A 21,662-nucleotide genomic window follows, 5' to 3' on the forward strand; every position below is an offset into this window, starting at 1 on the left:
GGTTTAATATGTCAAAGTGTTTAATTGGATTATTTTAGATGCTTGAAATGCAAAAACTATCAAGTATTTCACACGTGGAAGGAATGTGTAAAGAAAACTCAGAAAAATTTTTTCTGTAGAAACCGGTTTATCTTATCTTGTGCCTTCTCAGATTAGCTTAACATGGTTTCATGTCATCACCATATTTTATAAAATGAGAATTGGATTTTATGTTTCTCCTCCATAACCCTGTCACCAAGACTGACACTCAGGTGCTTACAGTGGAGTGTATGTTTTCTCAAGCATGTCGGAGAAGAATGACTCTTGAACATTCATCTGCCATTGTGTGTGCCACATGCGGAGCCTCTCATCTGAACTGTGTGGTATGAATATTAAAATTGTCCCCTTGTGATCCTGCAACCTCATTAGAATGTAGCGGGCACTGTGGATGAATGCATGTGTGTGTGTGTGTGGTGTTTATGTGTTTGTGAGGTGTGTGTGTGTGTGTGTGTGTGTGTGTGCAGGGGGGTAGGTGTAATGTGAGCTGTCGCCCCTGCTGTGCCAGTGCTGATAAATGACACTGGGGTCCAAATGCTGCTTGAATACTGAACAGGAATCTGCGTGTGCAGGTTGGTGTGTGTGTGTGTGTGTGTATGTGTGTGTGTGTGTGTGTGTGTGTGTGTGTGTGTGTGTGTGTGTGTGTGTTTGTGTCAGACAGAAAAAGGAGACAAAGAAAGTGAAGGAAAAGGAAACATCTCCTACCTGAGTAAGCATCTCCTGTTCATGCAGGAGAAGCAGTTTGCTTCCAGAGCCTTCCGTCCTCTGCTCCAACATGAGGGAGAAGTGCTCGATGCATTTGATTGACAGCTTCTCTTGCAGGGTCAGAATCACATCCTGAAATAAACAAATAAAAAACACTCACATAAGCTGCGTGTACAACTGTCTTAGTTTACTATTTTAGCAGTTCGTGTAGCAGAAATCACAGTACTTTTTAATTTTGCACTAACAGGACATAACGCCAGTTTTCCCAGGTGTAAAAATATGACAAAGTAAAGTGTTCTGCTGTCAACAAGCCTGTCACTCAACTGATCACTTACTTTATGCTTTTAAAGTAAAGTGTGACTGCAAGATTGTCATATAAAATCATGAATCATTCACTCCTCATATAGTCTCACAATTGAGTCTTAAAATCTTATTTTGACCCAGTAAGGGTTTCTACTTCAGTATGACCAGAAGTTACTCAAATGACCAGATTTTTAGCAGAACCCTTAGATGCATCAGTGGATCAAAAACATCCTGGCAAGAGAAAGATGTCATACTCCAGGTATGCCTCGAACACTGCTCGTGAATTCCCCCATACTCATTTTTATTTTACCTCTTTTACTTTTGGAGAAAATTATCTTTTTTATTATTTGTGCTATTTCCTCTTTATCAGTTACTTGTGTCAGGTATAAACAGTATTTCCTGTTACTTGCATCAGCAGTCACTCCCTGTTTTACACACAGTTTAAGAGGCAATTTTACACATGTGCTGCAAGTGCTTTCTAATATTTTATTTTACACTTTGATGACAGTTATGTGAAAAGTACCTGCTATTAAAGTCAAATTACACATATACAATTACCCTCTGCATCAATAACAATGACAGTGCCCTTTGCATCAAAGAGTTGAGAAGAAAATCAATTTCATCAATCAGTATTAGACTAAATGACTTATTAAGGTGACATTAATTGCAGCAAAGCTGAGAAAAGGAAGTGACTATGCTCTCTTGTTTCCTAAACAACACAGTGGGAGCCACGGTGGAAGAATCAACAAGTCAAATGATGAGTATATGCTTTTTCCACCTTGAATGAATAAATACGGGGCTCAAACAAATGGAACTCAAAAAGTGATTGAATTTCATGGCCTGTGTGAGTGTTTCAAGACACACTAATTTGTATCCTAAATGAATTTCTTCCTTTGCAATTATAAATGCTGCAGAGACTGCTAATTTTGTGGAGTGTGCCTTAAGGGGTCGCTCTCTCTCTCTCTCTCACACACACACACACACACACACACACACACACACACACACACACACACACACACACACACACACACACACCTTGATCGAGGTACTGCTGTCGAAGCGAAAAGACTTTGTCTGCCCGTTCTCCAGGTAGACCTTCAGGACATTTGGCATGAACAGAAGAGAATTGTCCTTCACCGGGTTCTGCAAAGAAGGCAAATGATCAGTCTTTTCATTCTGTGCATTTGTCTTCACTTTCATAGGAAACAGGTGAGGTTTAATAAAAGTGTCATGTCGTAACACATTTTTGTGATTGTCTTATCTATCTGGCAAACTGAACTGTCTGTCTTATGTAGTAGGTGGCAACCATCTGGCATTGCCTATATAGGTCATACAAAAGCGTGTGAGTGTGTATTTGTGTGTGTGTGTGTGTGTGTGGCAGAACTGACTGGAACCTGGCCGTTTATAATGACCTCCTCTGCAAAGCGCACTTTGACCGGATTGGACTTGAGCATGGCTTTTTTGGCTGCACTGATGAACGCTGATTTAGGGGACTAAGAGGCAACCGTCCAAAAAGAGAGACAGGGAGAGAGAGAGAGGAGGCAAAGAGGAAGAAAGAGACAGATGGAGGGAGAGAGATAAAGAGAAGCATAAACACATGCTCAAACGAAGGGGAAAAAAACGGTTTCCAGCACATTCACTCAACATTTAATATTAGAAAATCAACGTCCTGAAATTGGGGAAAAAGCAAACAGGGTGCGACCAAACACAATCCCGGTGCAACGCAAGAAAAACATGGTGCAGGATGAATAAATACATTTAATTGGAAGAAAACAAAAATCATTCCATCCCCTCTCTTTCTCTATTTTTCTTGTTACCAACAATTCTCATAAAAAAGACCAAACCAAAAATGCAGCATGCAATCATTTCATCTCTCAATACTCTCTCTGTCAAACTTAACCTCACGCACATTTGTACAATCTTAGATGTAATTGTTAAAAATTGGTCACAAAATGTTTTCTTTTTCTTTTTAAAGCCTCAGTAATTTTCTAAAACAGCTGAATATTTTATATTTTAGCAGATGTTGCTCAAACAGGAGTAAATAGCAAATTTGTTGGGGACTATTTTCATCAGTGGATTAATGTACAACTAATGCACTTCAGTGAGTATTTACAGTAACAGGATGATGCATACTGTATTGGCATTAAACTATAGTGCCCATGACAAAACATTCTCACTTCAAGGTCCATTTTGTAGTTGTTCTGGAGCTTTCGATCGTATCACATGACCGTGATCTGCTACTTCCTGACCTTCTGAAAAGTACTTGACAAACTGTAGCTCTGATGAAACAACTGCTGACAACTGGGTACATTCAATCTGCTGATGAACATCATGGCACATAAAAGAACACTCCAGTGTTCATGCTAATGAAAAAAAACATGTCACCCAGTGTGTTTAATAGTTTTTGGACAGCATTGGAGCTCCATGGCACAGAGCAATAAGATTTCTAAGGCAATTTACAAGAAGTAAGTAGGATCAGTTCATTGCTGGGCTTGGCCCTTTTATGGGATTTGTTGAATGTAAGAAAAATAGAGAATATTAGCAGTCTTATCCTCTAAATGCAGGAGAGCGTTTAAGAGGCCTGAAGGAGAGTCCAGGCCTAATTGAGCTGAGAGAAAGAGGAGGTAAAAGCTGCAGATGTGCAGCTCACCAAATATACTTTGAAGGGCAGACAGTGTCCTTTCTGAAGCCAAATTTATTTTTCCGGATAAAAGTTGTGAGAATTCTGGCAATAATAAAATCCCTGGGACGGGACACAAGACATTACTCATCACCGTGACCATGTTCTTTTTCAACATTATATAAAGATATGAATCAATGTGTTTAAAAATACAAGCTGTAGCACCTTTAAATATTTAGATATTGTGAATTAATGGATTGTTTGGTGAAATGGGGCCTACAGAAGATAAAGAGGGCAATAAGAAGGCAAAGATACTGTTTGTTTGCATTCACACAAAAACAAATATATTCACAGTAATCTGTCTCCCAGACTTCAAATTTCATATCAGCACTTTTGGAGAACTATGTCTGATACATACAATCCTTATGTTCTGGTCCAAGAACTGAAAAAAAGATTATATGCAAGAGCTGATCTACTCACAGGATACGGTTGGACAACAGTCAACATAATGGATTCTTTGCAGCTCCTGCAACAAGAACACAGCAAATCACAGAGTCAACAAAACCATCCCAAAAAAAACGACAATCACAATGAACATTATGGCAGATACACAACAGGAACTTGATTAGCTTCAGTGAAATGGAATGAGATGCCTGTGGCTATCAGCACTTACAAGAAGAGGCAGTTAAAACCAGGAGAGTGCGCACGCACACACACACACACACACACACACACACACACACACACACACACACACACACACACACACACACACTCTCACATTCATTAGTTTCCCATTTAAAAAAAACATGTGACAGCATTTACTGCAAACCGAAACATGATTTGAGTCAATGTAAACTGTGTGCAACGAAACAGCAAAACACTGTTAACATTTCTATTCATTCTGAATATGTATTATGTTAGTGTGATGAGCAGAACCGTATTAACTAAGCATTAAGCCGACGAGTGGAAAGCATTACTGATACTTGGCAAGAAGTTTTGTGAAATTAATGATGATTTTAAAAGCAAATTAATGATAATGACTTTGTTTAATTGTGACTTTGGCACTGACAGTTGTTTTTGTTGTTGTTTCTTTGCCACAATTATTATTGAACCTGTCATTTGTAGAGTTTCAAACTGTTTTAATTGGAGTATAGAGTTAATTTACCTTCATATTACTTGGACTTTTAAGACAATTTAGTTTGAAGTGTCAAAAAAGTGTCAAAAAAGTGTCAAAAAACACAAATTCGTCTCACTTATCATGAGTGGCATTTCGTCATCAATGGGATGAAAGTTTGAGATTTCTTCCTCTGAAAGTATAAGAGTGACCTGGCCCTTTCAATGGTAGGTATCAATAAGCTGCAGTGAAGGGTTTGGACTGACAGACCTAAACTGAACTTTTACAGCTGTTATCGACTCTGACCAATCCCAGCATCCCAGCGATCTTTGTATCTACCTGACGAGGTCGATGACTCGTTCTCTGGGAGCTGAGCTGACAGGTTCATCGTTGATCATGATGATCTCATCGCCTGGCAGCAGCTTCCCCTCTGATGGACCACCTACACACACAAACACACACACACACACATTGAAATACATGCAAACAGGCCATATTTGTGTGTTTCTATCTGTCAACCAAACTGTCAATGAATGAATCAGTGTGTGAAACGTGTGTATGTGTGTGCATATAAACATGTTGGCATACAGGTCACTTGTGTTTGCCTCCTGTCATATAAAATAGGTGTGGACATTAATCTTCTGCCGTGTCTTCAATAAAATGTATTCCTTTCCTTGGCCAATCGCTCTAAATAGAATATGCATTTGTTCAATTGCCTGCTTAGAATTCAGTGCTGATTGACCATTGAGATGCCGAATCAATGTGTGTGTCTCTGCAGCCACTGGAGCTGACGGCTGATAGGAATCTGTAAGCAGTGGTTTGGCAGTAATTTGGTAATGAGCCAGTCAAACAAACATAACTGCACCTCTAAGGAAAACATTCATTTGTGTTCATTTTCTTCCTTGCATGGGTCAGCACCACTCGTTAGTTCCATCACAGGCTGGAGGAGCAAACTGTCTGCTTGTTTCCTTCTAAACAATCATTACAGCAACCACTTGTACTGATTAACACACTTCAGATGGTCAGGAGGAATTAATGAAACCACTGTCTTAAGTCGTTTCTGTGCTTCACCAGAAAAAGGAATTAAAACATTGGAGACAAAATATTTCTGTACAATGTTACAAGCTCACTGCCTGTCAACATATTGGTGGATAAAACTACACATCTGCTTGGTTCTTACAGGGCAAAGACACTATAGAAAACAAGCATTACAGACAGTGCATAACAGTGAATGTTATGTTAAAGAATTTTGCAGGGAACTGACAATGAACAGAAGCAGTAACAGACTTGCATCCTCCAGCCCTGGATGACTTTGACTTACAGCACAGTTCACACAGGGTTGGTCACTTCGGACTGTGTAATTTTCATGTAAAGATGTATCACTGGCGACTATGCTAGGATGATTGGAAATGTGTGATTAGTTTGTTACTTTACTGACTTTAATTTAACATGAAAATATAAATATAACTACGTAACAATGGATCAGAAATATATACAATATACATACAATTCTGTCAGAACAGTACATGCAAGGTGCTTGTGTGAATGCCATGTAGCCATGAAGCAATGATACATGCACAGTGGATACACAGTGAGGCCACTAGATATTACAGAAAGCAAACAGAAAGCCACAGGCTTTTTTAAACTAGAGGAATGTGCACTGTGTGAAACTACGCTTCAGTAATGCTTGATTTATTCCATCAAATATATGATTTAAAGCCCAACACCTTCACAGACACCCACCTGGTGTGACAGAGCGGACCACCACTGGTTTCTCACTGCCTGCCACAAAGCCGAAGCCCAGGACTGGGTCCCGTCTCATCTCCACCAGGCGAGGGGCAGGGGGGACCCCATCCAGGTGAACCTCCTCCAGGGAGCTGCTCTGGGACACTTGGCTGGCACACACAGAAAAGGAGGAGCACGGTGAGCTACAACCTACATATCTATTTAGTCAATGAAATAAAGGGAACAAGGACATTGCACAGATGACTTTGACTTACAGCACAGTTCAGACAATTTGCTGCCTACTTAGCCAGAGTGATGTACAATGACTCAGCAAATAGTGACAAGACATAGATGGTAGAAGGCCAAACGGACCAAACCTGTCCTGCTGCTTAAAAGAACATGATAAAGTGCACATTAAAATTCAATCAATGAATTCATTCCTATAGTAGAAATAGTTTTAACCGAGATAGATATCATTACACCTGGAATGAATGATTTGAGCTATGCAGTCTGCTGTTCATAAATCACAGTCTTGGCTCAGGTTTGGTCATTACCACAACATTTTATGCTTGAGAGCCACATAAAAGAGAGCACAGGTCCTGCATTTATAAAATGCCTTGAATTTTCCACCTGGAACCAATTTGCCTCTTATATCTATTTAAAAGTCTCCAAATAGAAATGTACCCACGGTTTAATAAAGGCACAGTTTTTATTTTCTATCTGTAAAGGACTTGTAGATCTACTTTCATATGTGCTCTTCTTTTTCTGCCGCTCTCAATTAGTAGCTCCCTAATTATCAAAGTGTACATGTATGACCCAGTTGTTGACCCACGGACAACCATAGCTTTAGCAGGTCTGTCAAGCTTCAGCTCTCCCAACACGCTGAAGCGGTGTGTAAGGGGCTTTAATTAGACTGATCATGCTTGTACAAATAATTTACAGGGTGGTGTCCATTTTTTTATTCCATTAGAGAGTGTTTATCTGCTCTCCATATGCTGCAAACATTCACATACAGTCTGACTAACTAGCTGAATACCTGCAGTGGTAACTTAACCCTAATTTCATTCTTTGTGCAGTTACGGCTCAGCGGTTGTGTCCTCCCTCTGCGTTTTTTACATGGATCAATAACTAATCAGGATGCTGACTTTTTGTGGAGGACGGACACATTTAGAGTCATTCTTTGAGCATCATGCACACTGGGGTCCAAAGGTCTGAGACCACTTTTCAATTCAAGTGAACGCCCGGCTTTTACAGTGCTCCTGTAAACTGTACCTGTGCTGTGAGAGAAGGGACAGGTGTAGCAATGGTAAATGAGGGGGAGGGGTTTAGTGATCAGTCAATGAAAACATGATGTACCTCACAGGATCAGCAAAGGCACCTGTGTTTTACAATGACATTTTCAGGGTATACTGGAAATCTTTTATAGGTAACTCTTAAGTTTAATGCTGTGCTCTGGGCAGTTTCTTTCGTTTTATCAGCACTCATTTTTATCTATGTCCAGGTGATCCACAAAACGCCTGAGGCTGTTGGTTTTTCAGGTGTATGCTTAGGCGGATAAAGTCATATCAATGGTAATGCATAGCCTGAGAGGGAAAGCAAGCCGTCTCCATTTAAGCAAATGTGACTGCATTGCATTTTGGTCTTTTGAAGTTACTTTGGTTTATTTTATTTTTTCTGCAACTTCTCGAGTAGCTTTCACCTCAATGCTCTTCCTGAGGGACTGACACTAAAAGACAGCGGCAATTTTTATGTTGCCGCTGTTGGTGGTTATAGGCGTCAACCAACGTTTAATGCAACTTTAATGTAGGTTAATATTGGTGAGGTTTCACACTGTCCTTTTCTCAGCCTTACTGCGAGTCACTTAGGATGAGAGCACCACTAAAATGTAAATGCACCACATTAAATTAAACCTTCCTGCTTGCTAAACCTCAGACGTCTGTCTCGACCAGGACACTGAGAATGCAGAGTGCCTGTTAATTAAGAGGTGAAACACACTTTCAGTAGGGTTAACTCATTCTCTCTCTGTCTCCCTCCCTCTCTCACAGCTTAAAAAGCTTCCTTGGCAGCCGTTGCCTCCTCTCTGCACATGAAGTCCTGTGCAGCGTGTCTATTGTTAGCTGGCAAGCATCCACTCCATCTTTGTCTTCTGCCTTGTCCTCCCCGACTTTACACAGTCACAGATGTTTTGTCTGTTTGCAAACGCTGCTGAAACTGTGCAGCATTACATGATTTTGGGCATCGCTCACTGAACTAATTTCAGATCGACCTGTGTGGCTTTAGCCATGGACATATATACCTGCAGCTTTGCCTAAATCTGGGCTGATGATGAAGAATGTTCCAACCATATGGGATGAAAATGTGTCTCCAACCAATCTGGATCAGTCTCAATCTGTGCCCCAGCTCCAACCTTTTTTTCCTCTTGTGCTCTCTCATTCTCTCTCCCTCATTATCGCTTTGCTTGGTATTGTACATACTGCGCAGAAATCTCAAACTAAATCTGTCTGTAATGAAGCATGTTCCAATCTGTGATGCCGGCTCATCTTCCCTGTCGGGGTCGGTGGGCTTTAATCCCACAGGAGGGCAGAGCGAGGATGTCAGAGGGTCAGGAGTAAGCTGAAAACAAAAGGTCAAATCGTGGTGTTGCTGCTAGTCGTGGAAGAATGAAATAGAGCACGCGCACTCTTAGATTCACACTAATGTCCCAGGATCAGGTCTTATGCCACCAGTAACTGTTTTTTATTATTTACCTATGACCAAAATCATTTGTCAATCAGATGTCTACACTTAGTATATATTAGCAGCCAGGTGCTGAAATAACCAACTGTAAACATGCTGGAAGTAAACATCCGATGTCCCTTAAAATACAACTGTAAAATGTATTTGCAACTCAAATTAAGTGCATATGAAGATGGTTCCTCATTGGTTCACTTACTTCCAGGCTCATGTTTAGGCTCATGTCTTTATCTGTTACAGTCCTTCATTATGAGTGAGTAAAGGACTTTGATAGATAACTTCCGTCAAAAAAGATCAAATACAGTAAACAGAACAAAGAGTAGCACATTAGAGTTACATAACAAGCTTAACAAACATAACTAACCTAGTCTTGGCTACCATGAAACATAAACTTTAACTTAACTTTAACTTTAAAGAGACAGCACACAAGCTGAAGGCGCTTGTCCTCTACAGCTCCCACTGTGCGGGACCAGCACCGGCCACCAGAACTCTGCAGCGAGTCCAGAAGACTGCAACTTCAACCTCCAGCCCCGTTCTGCCTTTAAGCCACAGTAAACCCAACAGTCTGGTGTGCCACTTGATGAATGGCTGCTCCATCACTCTGAGGGCCCTGTGGTTGCTCATCACTGTGGGTTTTACAAAACCCACTGTACTGACAAACCCAAAACAAAAACATCCCAGCACTAAAAAAACACTTAGTTGTTAGTTTGGATGGGATGTACTTGCATTTTTTAATGACATCTCGCTCTTCTGCATGTATCGAAGGTCATTTTGGATAAAAGTGCCTGCTACATTTGATTTAATGTAACCAAAAAAAGACTCTCTGCTAACAGTTTCTCAATACCTTGATATACATCAGTATTACCAGACATGTTAGAGGTAATGCTCGAGCAGAGAGTAGCATTCAGAAACCTGCTAGATCGTGTTAGGTGAGGTTAGGAGAGGTACCTGTCCAATGCAGTTACATCAATCATTGGCTTTACTCACTCTCTTTCCCTCTCTCCTTTTCCTTTCTTTCTCTGTCTCACAGAAATCCAATTGTGACACTTAATCACCACCTCGAAAGCCATCAGCTTTTCTCTGGGAACAAAGCCACATTGCCAGAACTGTCATCCTCCTCATATTTGACTCCCCCATCATGAGGAGAGAGGAAGGGGAGAATTTAATAGAGGAGTGAGAAAGAGGAGGAAAGGGGAAGAAAAGACAAGAGATTAAAGTTGGAAAAAGGCGAAGAGTAAAAATGCACAGAAATGGAGAATATAGGGCAAGAAAGGAAGAGAAAAGAAAGCAGGGATTGTGGGTGAGTGAAGGAGGAGTTAAAAGACGTATTTGCAACCAGACAAGCTCCAACAGCTTCTCTTGACATGCTGAGCTTCCCAAAAGCATGTTCACAAGAAAATTCACAATTCTTCAATTACTTGAAAGGTGATACACAGGCAAATTAGCATTCCAGAGCTTTTGAGAAGCCCATTATCAACCTCGGAGGCACACTGCATTACTCGTAAATGACATGCTGGTAGATAACATGCTGCATTTGTGAACTGAAGCCAAAAAAGCAGGGAGACCGAGGGGAAGGAATTGATGTCAAGGAGGTGAAGTGGAGAGAAGGCAGGAGTGGGGCAGAGGAAATGCATGAGATAGGTGGAGGCTAGTTATAGGGGTGAAAAGAAGAGACTGGAAGAAAAAATGAAAACAAAAGTGGCAAAATAATGAGAGACTAAAGACGTGAGATATAAGGAAGCTGGGGGGAAAGGGAGGACAACACACATTAAGCAGTAGCAGTGACCAGTCTTGGGTCTGGCAAACTGAGATTAGTGCATTTTTGTTTACCACCAGCCTGTTTTACTGCCAGTGTTTACATGTAGCTGGATTCTTTGTGTGTAATGTTCTCTCTGCCAAGCCTCCAGCGCCAGTCCAACTGCAGGATCTGCGTGTTTTCCTGGCAGAAGGTTTCCTCCTGCGTGACACATTCACAGCAACAGCAGGGACCGCACATACAGGTAGAATGCAAAATCACCTGGCCACTTCTTGTGCATGTGGGAAGGCGAAGGCGGATGGAACAAGAACAACAACACTGGCTCGTAGTGTGTGCTTTGACTCTGCTAGTGATTAAACTGGAGTGATGGCTTTGGGACTGGTGCATAGGGCTTCACTGCATTTGCACTGTGTCATACATACTCAGTTTGTTTTCCATTCTGGCATGTATTTAACTAATTAACTGCACGTAATGGCTTCTTTCTAACTGCATATTAAATTAAAGCCTGTTCTTCATGCTCCATATTTGTTTATTAAGCATTCTGTGCACATATAAATCTATATGCACTCTTTTCACTTTGTGGACAAATGCCAAACTGTATTTCATTGGACCAGTTAAATGACCAGCTAATCTAATCTAAAGTTCAGATGCGTTGTGTTACGTCCATCCATACTGCCTCTGGCTGGAACATCTATTTCAATCACTTTTCTTATTTGTATTTGCATTTCAGGGCATTATTCCTATTCACAACTTTGCTGTGATAACCTTATGGCTGTGACTGATAACCATACCGAACTGGCATATACCTACGTGGGAATTCTCCAGTGGTTTGCCATGATGTAAGCAGATGTGACTGTGGAAACTCTAGGTATTTACATGACTGTGCATGAATAGCTTCCATACATTGAAGAGCGCACATGCTTGTCTTTATGGTCATACATACTTGGTGAGGCAGTCCCGTCCCTCCCTGCTGCTGTTCATGCTGTCCCAGCTGTAAGGAGGCCCCTGCAGTCCACCCCATGAGCCTGGGCCAGGAGGTGGCCAGCCCGACGTCTTGTTCTTATGGCTGAAACATAAGAAGGTGAGCTCGATCATCACGTTTGTAGAAATTTGTGTTTGTGCTGTCACAGATAATTATAGTCATTTTGCCACTTGATTCAGGACAAACCAGAACCAGTATCTGGACTCAAGGCAGAGTAAGCCTGGTGAGATGGATCTATTTTTCAAGAGTGTGAAAATGAAAGCACACAAAACCATCTCACCTCACATACAGATTTAAACACTTTTATTCCTAGTTTACACAGACTTTGCTGTAGAGCTGTGACAAATCTGGGAGGTTTTTGTACAGAATGATCTACAGAGAACATAACTACAAAAACATCACACTGTCTACATATTTCATTTAAGAAAAGAATCAAAGGTGGATTTTAAAATCTTTTTCCCCTCTCTGGATGAAGGTACAACGAGACACTCTGTACAGCTCTGGTTAGTTACTCCAGTTAGTGCCTCTGTGTATGGCTTACAGGGTGAGACAACACTGCCTCATGCGGTCGACCACAGTCAAATAACATCACCATCAGTTCCGTAGATAGGCAATCAATGGGTGCATGTACGGTCAGTGCTGCGGTAGCTGCTCTGCCAAATCGTACGTGTGTGCAGGGAGGACACGCACTGATATGACAGCTGATTCGCTTTTCGCAGATTACGCTAACAATGCCATTGATGATTTCAGGACAGTGGGAATGGAGAGAGGCAGAGGAGACAGGAGAAGAGAGCGGCTCCAATTGGGCATGAATTACAGAGTTGAGCAGATGATCCTCGTGAATCAACTTGGCTGGGTTAAAAATTCAAGTCCTCAATGTCTCACGTGCTATAGTGACTAATCATGAGCAGCTCATAGAGCGCTCATTCCATAACTCTGCACCAAAGTCATCACAAATGCTACGATAGATCCGCAAGCCAAGAAATGCCACTGAATTTAAACTCATGTTTGATTTATTTTTGAGAATACTTCCTCCCGCAGCCATAAACCATGTAGACGAGTTTATTGTCCTGACCTCAAATCTGTGATAGCAAGCTGATACATAGCTCCAGTAATAACAAAATGATTAATGGCTTCTCAGGGCCAAAATTCAGACTAATATTTTATGACACAGCATATTCTCTCAAGGAGTGATGCCATGTGCTGGGATGTCACAGTTCTGTTTTAGCCCTTTGACCTTTGCCAATGAAAAGATTTAAAGGGCCAAAATGAGCTGTCATCAGTCATTAAAATAGGCAAAAATGCATACTAGATGAGGACGTCATCGCCGTAAGAATCCAGCCGATCAATTCCCATATTGTGCCGTTGATGGGTTGAATACATCAGTCAGTCATGTCATAGCTTACAGTGTGTGGAAATGAAAACTGTCCTCAGATTAAAAGCTCCACTGGAGTCAAAGTGTCACACACTCTCAGTCATCCTGATGGTGGTCATGTAGAAGAAGAAAAAAGAATTTAATGATGAAATTTCATTACATACAGCTTCAATGCTTCAATTAACACCAACTGCAAAGAAAAACAAAAATAGCTGATGTTCAAGTCATCCTTAGAAGCAACAGATCCATGTCAACCCCTCTTGGGCTTTCAAGTTTGAGTCCACTCGATTCTGTTGCCGTCCACAGATTTCTCTCAGACACTTGTGTTTCTGCTGATCTTCAGTCATCCGAAAGAAAAACAGATCCACCGCCCCTTCAGAATCCCAATCAGACCCTCTTGTGCTGAAAATACACAGAGGCCGTGGTGTTAACGGCTGTGCAGATCTCCAGTGTGTAGCCACACATTCATCTGTGTTTGTCATTGTGCTGTTGCTGAGAGCAGCTTTGGTCCGAACTGAACTAAACTGCCGTGGCCTCGCCTCCTTTATCCTATAATCCCTCTCATCACAGAGAAAACAAATCCACGCTGTGTGTGTGCATGTGTTAGTATGAGTATTTGTGTGTGCGTATGAGAGACACAGAGAAAATGAGAGGGAAAGACAGAGTGTGTGTAACTGTGCATGTATATGGGACGATGTGTGTTTGAGTGTGTGTGTGCGTGTGTGTGTGTGTGTGTGTGTGTGTGTGTGTGTGTGTGTGTGGAGTAAGAGGATTTTCAGAGAGCAACAACGTGTATGGAAACAGTGCTCCATCTCAGAGCTGGAGTCTCACAGTGGGAAGCAAGAAGAGGAAACTGCCTCTTATGTTCATTTTTCATTCTTAACTTTTCATCTTCCTCCAGAAAGAAGTTATTTCTTTTACCTAAACTCAGCACAAGATAAAAAGTCAGATGATTACCAAAATCATTAGGATTCATCCGATGGAGACCTTGAATATATTTTATGACAATACACCACATAACTCATGAGACATCACCCCCAAAACCAAAAATGTCAACCTCATGGTGGCACTAGATGAAAAGTCAAAGCATCACCAGAGTTATTAGGATTCATCCTCTGGATACTATGAATGTCTGTAGCAAATGTCATGGCGATCCATCTAACCTTTGCCATTTGGACAAAATTGACTGAACCTAAAGCCTCACTGATATTTTGACTAAAATACACTTTAAGTCAACTGTAAACAAAATAAATAACTAAATAAGGAATTTTGGCACAGATCGTTTCTGCAGTGTGATGGACCTTTGCCTCAAAGCAGCTCTCTATCAGCATCACCTCCCTCACTTGCTGCTTTTGATGTAAACAAGTCAATTGGGGATTTACACGTGGATTCAAGCTCAAGCACTCTCACATTGCACTGAATGAGAACACAAATCAAATAATTGTGTTTACCATCCATAACTATGACAGCTAGACTAATTTTACAGCTGTGTGCTTAAAGGGAAACCCTACAAGTAAACACTGAAAACTCCATCTTCTATTATTTAGCTGTGCTGGCTCAGGCTTTTCTTTTTCTCCCTCAGTAGATTTCTAAAATGTGAATACAAAAGTTTACTGACTAAAGAAACGGTGCAGAAACTTGCAAACATTGACAGATCACAACCCAAAGTGCTTTAACCCGTGACTTCCTATTTTGAAAGATGTCTCCTCAATGAACTATGCAGCAGAGTTTTTGCCTAACTGATGAAGCACAAATTTACTGTGCTGACACAAGGCCTCCTCCCCTGTTCCCCCCAGTTTGAAGCATTTCCCTACAACATGCCAGAAATCCAAATGTATGCATTGAAAAGGAGCAGCAGGGTGCTTTATTCCCTGGGTTGCCTTTGCTGAAAAGGCCAGTGTATTGACTTCAAAAAGTTGTTTTTTTTCTCCAACTGATCAATTCATGTATCTCTCAAAAACTTTACCTCCAGGGATCAATTTCTCGCCATCACTCACACTACTGCTCCAAAGCTGCATTTCAATTTCTTAGTCTTGCTTCTAAATGTGCTGAAAAGAAGTATCTTTTAGTGAAAACATGGAGCTTAATTAAATGAAAACTGCGGTTAAGGTATGAGGTTAAGACAACATTAAAATAACATAGTGACTGATTTATTTTGACAGGTTGATAATGTAAGGAAGCATTTACACCCATGCTAGCTGTACAGCAGGACTTGATACTAAATGCTAACGCAAGAATAGCAACATGCTCACACCTCTAAATATTTAAATCTTCACTTGTGGTCTTGTTGCTATTTAGCATTACACACAAAGTACAGCCATTAGTTTTACAGTTAATTGGTAATAAACCAAAATATATGACAAATATTCAACATTTTGACCTGATAGTGGCGCAGCATAAGCAGGCAGAGTAACAGTAAAAATTTATCTTGATGGCAAATTCATCCAGTTTATGTTGAGATATCCTTAGGCCAAATTTTTATGGCAATCCATCCAGTATTGTGAAGATGAAGGCCTGCTACTAGTGTGGCAAAAAAGAGAGGAATTAAAGGCGCGGTTGGCAATAAATTAGCACTAACACATTCAGAAAAACCTATCTCTAAGAGATTTTTGCTATTAGTACTCTGTAATTCAGCTTTAAGTAGGCTAGTCTACAGGGCAGTATTTTCTGTTTTATTTCTGTTTTTTGACTAAATTAGAATCCTGATGCTTGCTTTCCCCATAAAACCTACAGGCAGATTGATTTGTCAAAGCTATTTTTCATAGACTGCCATTACAGATATTGATCCTCTCCGTTTTTTTCATTAGGTTGTTTAAAACAGTAGAAAAAAGATTGGATCACAGTGATGTATTGTACGATGTACTGTAAGAACTGTGAGAGAAAAAGAGCTTCAGTCAGTGAAACATCTTTGCATCAGAATATATCTCTGTCCTCTATATATCTGTCCTTATTTAGTGACAAAGATGGTGGTTACTGGAGCTATGGTCTGGTTGTTTTTTGCTGCATCATATGTCAAACCTTCCTATCACTGAAAGCAGTCAAGCCAGCTGGCACAAACCTCCGTGTTCAGCCACCACATGCTCCACTCAGCAAGAACGCACAGCCCCGAACACTGAGCTCTGGGTGCATCTCAGCAAATGTTTCATTTCTCATATATTGCAGCTTTGATGTGGATTGTTACTGTCCAGCTAAGTAAATCCATCAAAGGGTTCAGCCTGGGTAATGTATATATTACCACACACACATGAGCCGAACATGTGATAGCCCAGAGTAGATAATAATCTCAATTTCTCTCACATTTATTACATTTCATCTTTAAATATGATTGTTGTGGCTTTCATCGAGGATTCGGCAACTCAAGAGCAAATAGACATAGCTTTCCATGTCCACTGATGGCAACTCAGCAGGTGTCAGGAGTATTTTTAACTCATGCACACACAAAAGTAATTCCTGCTTTTGAATGAAGGTCAAATTACTGTGACCTTATAAATTGTTATGATTAGTGAAGTCAGGTAAGGTAAACAGGTACTTTAAGAACAATTCATGCTGTTTGGTCTTTATCTTGGACATGTAGTTTTTGAGAGAAGAAATAACACATTTTTCTGCTTACATATTAAAATTGGAAGTCATGAATAAAACACACTGTTGCTTAATGCTCAGGGGTTTTGCAGTTACAGCCTTATTTGCTCTGGTATAGCTAGTAGGTAATGGTGGCTAGTGTTAGATAATGTTAGCAAACATTTGGTAAATAGTGTTGTGTAATCTAATAACTTGCAATACTGTAACAGTAGCTAAGCATTTTAGCTAAATGCTTAATAGCAGTCTAGCTAAACAATAGCTTATCATTTAGCATTATGCCATAACTGTCATTTGCACGTGGTTGAAATGTTTTGGTTCAGTGAGTAAAATGTCTCAAAATGTTGTGGATGGATAATTATTATCCATTTTAGTAAGAAAATATTTAGCAATTAATCAATTAGTTAACTAGTCAGGAAAAATTAGTTAGCACAAGTTCTGATTAGATGTGTAAATCATTTATTAAGCATCTTCGCTGCTTCTCTGTGTTTTATATCAGAATAAATTGAATATATGTGGGTTTTGAACTGTTGGTCAGACAAAACAAGTCATCTGGCGACATTGCCTTGAGCCCTGGGACACTGATGACAACTTCTCACAAGTTACCCACATTTTATATTATGTTGTTTTTGAGTGTTACTTCTCCCCCGTATATTTTTGTTTGACCTGATGAGTGACTAATCTCTAGTTTGGTCTGTGCCACTGAACACTAACATCAGTCAGCCTTTGTCTGACCCTCCCTACCGAGGAAAATCAGGAGCAGAGAAGGATCTGAGTCACTCAGACATTTCTGCTTTGATCTTTATTGACACACATTTTCAATTCAGAATTTGAATCACCTGATTTGTAATTGAAACAAGAAGCTGTAGGATTTCAAAGGTCCAGCCTCAGGACTGAGGTCATTTAAAGGACTGTCAATGTTACTGTTGGGAGAGAAAATGATTTTGTTTGACCTTCCTCTTTTGTATAGACTGCACACACCCATACACTCACACACACACATACAACATGGGACATTAAATCTCTTAAAACCCCTCAAGATCTTTATCCAGACTGACTGAATTTGCACAAAAGGCAAAGAGCTCTCCAAAGATGCTTTAGCCTACATTGCAACAATGCCTACTAAAGCCAGTAGCATAAAACCCACCTCCCGTAGCTTTATTCTCCCTGTCAATTCTCACCACTTTACACTCTACAGAACAACTAGGGTAATTTAAGCTCAAACACAATTCCATGCGAGACATACTGTAGGATCTTCTTCCTTTCAAAAGCTCAGCTGCTGAGTGTCCTGAATGCTTGTGGAGCTGAGGCCTCCTCTCAGGACACAAAGATGTGCAGATTAAGTGGTGAGGTGGAGCACTGTGATATATACAAAATGTAAATCAGGGTCACTTCCTTGTCAGTTCAGTAACTTTAACATGTCAGTGGAGTCTGCAATAAATAGAAACTGATATAAAGACTTAAGTGCTTTAAGCAAATCTACTTCAGTCAAAGGTATTTCAGCTCTAGGGACTGTTATTTCACACTGCTGAACACGCACAGCTCAGAAAATCAAGAAAAGAAAAAAAACTTTGTGTAAAACTTCCCAATTAGCCTGAAGTAACTCTCAGTGTGTGTGCTTCAAGACTGTATCATCTTCCATCTCAGCAGGAGACTCCATTAAAAACACTCTGGTTCTGGTATAAAAGGCAGACAGGAAAACATGGGTTGAAGGATGTAACTGACTTGAACCTTTTCTCTGGTTCTGATAGAAAAAAGAACAGAAGTTGCAGCCGTCATGTATCCACACATGTACATCTAATAAAACGCCAGCTGCAATCTGTGTCAGACTGTGCGACGTATATTTTGAGGCATGTCAGATTGTCTGATGAATGCAGGCAGAGATCCGTGACCAACTTGAGTCATTGGTCTAAAAAATAAGTTTTGATCATGGTGCTGTTATGTCTAACTTTATTTAAAACATTGTACTTGGTTTTGTAAAAGTGGACTGTCGAGCAAAGATTTCACCACTCGTGACTGTCAGCTTTTGTCTGAGACAGTCCAAAGTCACACAACTGTAGTGGCCTCTACTATCACTATGTACTGTGTCTCCATAATAAAATACTAATATAGTCAAATATTACATTTTTTTTCTGCTTCGTGCCAACCAGTTGTTATAAAAATGATATAAAAATGTAATTAAGTCTGGTAAGGGCTGTGAAGATGATGTGTTTGTATATTGGAAATATGCTAAAGTTTCAATATCACATTAGAGCTAAAATGACGAGTCAATTAGTATATCAGCAGAGAAATAATCGGCAACTATTTTGATAATGGATTAATCCTTCCCTTATGTTTCAAGCAAAAATGTTTCTCCGCGTCCTGCCCATCAAGTGGGAGAGTTTGTGTCTTTTCTTTATCATGTGATCATAAATTGAATTTCTTATGTACTGGACACTTTGTCGGACTAAACGAGAATTTTAAAGATGTCAACTCAGAATCAGTATGGACTTATTTCACTACCCTGACAGAAATAAAGAAGTAATTGCTTCATGGAGTAAATAACTGGCTGATTTTTTTAAACTGGTGAAAATAATAGTTGCAGCCCAACATCACATGATTTATTAGCTATTAAAAACACATAATATGGCACTTTAACAGGATTACACAGTTGATACAACTAAAGCTAAATTAACTAGATTTGTGTTGCTGTCAGCGGAATAGAATTCTCCAACTTGTCACTAGAAATTTCCTAATTGGCTTGCTAATGGAGTTTCTTTCCTCTCAGCCTTACTCATTATGCTCATTAATGTTCCAACTTCACACACTTTTAGCTCCTAGCAAGACAACTCCAGCCATCGCCTGACCTTCCTCCCATCCAGTCCTCATCCTCTCTCTGCCCTCTTCCCATTTGTTGGCTTTTTTCCCCCCCCGACTCCTCCGCTCTCTCTCTCTCGCACTCACTCACACTTTCTCTGTGACTTTGTGCTGTTCATAAATGAAACATTGGTGCACGTTGTTAAAAGTTGCCCCAGAAGTGCTCTGACTTTATATAGCTTTACTATCTGAAGACAACATGCTTTAGCTCTCAGTGCATTTCGCACACCCAAGCGTGCACACACATACACATGCACACGTGCAGTTTCATTTTATGTAACCCCTTAAACATTAAGCTCCATTCTGCATGCTCTCTGAAGATCTTGCAGAGTGCGGATGTTTGCTAAACAAGCGTAATGTAATAAAAAAAAGATAAAGAACTCCAAGAGTCTCACAACTTGTGCTAATTTGCAGCTTTGGAAACTTGCAAATTGAATGAATGCAGTGAAAAACAACTCTTCTCAAGAGCAATCTCACTCACTCATAAGCTAAAGCTTTAATGGATCCATCAATTCAGCTGATTCCTGTCCCCTTTCTCCAACCATCCATCTGCAACTGAAAAGCTCTACATTTACTATTTAAAGACCAGATTCAGCATTCCACTCTCAACAACCACAAGCAGCACTGAAGGCCTTCAGCCCCTCAAACTTCACCTCACCAAACTTGAAGACGATGTCCCTGAAGCTTATGAGCATGAGCATTCAAGCTCACGATGGAAGACTGACAACCAAACAGAATCACAATTTCGTTTCACCTCATTATTGAGTCTGACACCGTTCTTGTTTTGGCCCGTTGCTGTTTGAGACAGAGTTATTTGACATATTTTTCCCCATCCTAGTGATTCCTAACCTAAAGGTCAACATCTTTGTCAGCATCTCAAGATGAAGCCCAGGTAGGTTAGAAGAAAAAAATAACACATTCTTATATTCAAAATTTTGTTTTATGTATTTAAGAGTTGTTATTTCTTGAAGCTTACACCAACCTGTAGAGCGCCATTTACTGGCAATTTTTATGTTGCTGTTTGTCACAGATTCAGCTATTTTCTGGCTCTGGCACAAGAAGATGACGTCCCCATTACTCCTTTTAGCTCTACATAGCTCCCATTGTGTACAGCACCACACCCATTTGATTTGCTGAACAAAAAGAAAAAAAGATGGATATGACTCAGAGGTCTGGAACCAGGTTATCTGCTGGCCTACAGTACACCAACTCAGTATACTATACATAAATGTTGTTAAAACAATCACATACTAATCATGCTATTTACCTGTTTTCTAACCTGTCCTGTCACATCTTCTTCAGTCCACCACGTCTCCACACAACCACAAATGCTGTTCCTTGTATTTCCACATCAACCACCAAGCTGCTAAATCCATATCCCATCAGCAGTAACTGCAGACGCAGTGAGTCACTGCTACTCTGCTATTTTATGGTTGCGGAAAAATGTTGCATTTGTCATGTTGCACCGTTCACTGTATAGTCCTTTCCCTGCAAATGAACTATCCTCTGAGATCATAATGAAGACTTAACTGTGCCGGAGCTTATTAGTGCGATTTGGATCTTTATATCCTCTGGAGATGAAACTCAGCTCCTCGCAAACACCCGTTGGTCTTGCTGATGTGGAAACATGCCAACAGCGTGTGATGATGGAATCAATTAAAAGCTCACTATAAAAAGCCTCTCCTTACAAAGTCATCACAGTAGGTGAGTGAGGATGGACAGCTCCATTCCTATTGTAAAGCTCTTCTCAGGATGTGACCCCTGATACTCAAGTCAATGCACACACAGCAATATATAAGCACAAAGGCATGACAGGGTCTGTCAATAAGAACTGCATCAATCACAGCTGTTCCAGTCACTGCGTCTCACACTGGA

At 40.4% G+C, this 21,662-nt stretch overlaps 1 protein-coding gene across 1 annotated transcript in view; it reads right to left on the bottom strand.

Annotated features, from left to right (window-relative positions):
* The window catches only part of LOC139609915 (FERM and PDZ domain-containing protein 4-like), a 47,052-nt gene that overhangs the window by 12,276 nt on the left and 13,114 nt on the right, over positions 1–21,662 (bottom strand). Inside the window, exons 2-8 of the mRNA XM_071464972.1 lie at positions 11,942–12,064; positions 6,528–6,679; positions 5,124–5,226; positions 4,148–4,193; positions 2,436–2,540; positions 2,083–2,190; positions 742–873 (exon numbers count right to left, since the gene is read on the bottom strand). Of these exons, the coding sequence (XP_071321073.1) occupies positions 742–873; positions 2,083–2,190; positions 2,436–2,540; positions 4,148–4,193; positions 5,124–5,226; positions 6,528–6,679; positions 11,942–12,064 (769 nt within the window). The remainder of the gene's footprint in view (positions 1–741; positions 874–2,082; positions 2,191–2,435; positions 2,541–4,147; positions 4,194–5,123; positions 5,227–6,527; positions 6,680–11,941; positions 12,065–21,662) is intronic.

The sequence above is a fragment of the Trachinotus anak genome, unplaced genomic scaffold (assembly GCF_046630095.1).
Source record: "Trachinotus anak isolate AG129_WGS33_773 ecotype Australia unplaced genomic scaffold, CSIRO_AGI_Tana_v1 ptg000026l, whole genome shotgun sequence".
Taxonomy (NCBI): domain Eukaryota; kingdom Metazoa; phylum Chordata; class Actinopteri; order Carangiformes; family Carangidae; genus Trachinotus; species Trachinotus anak.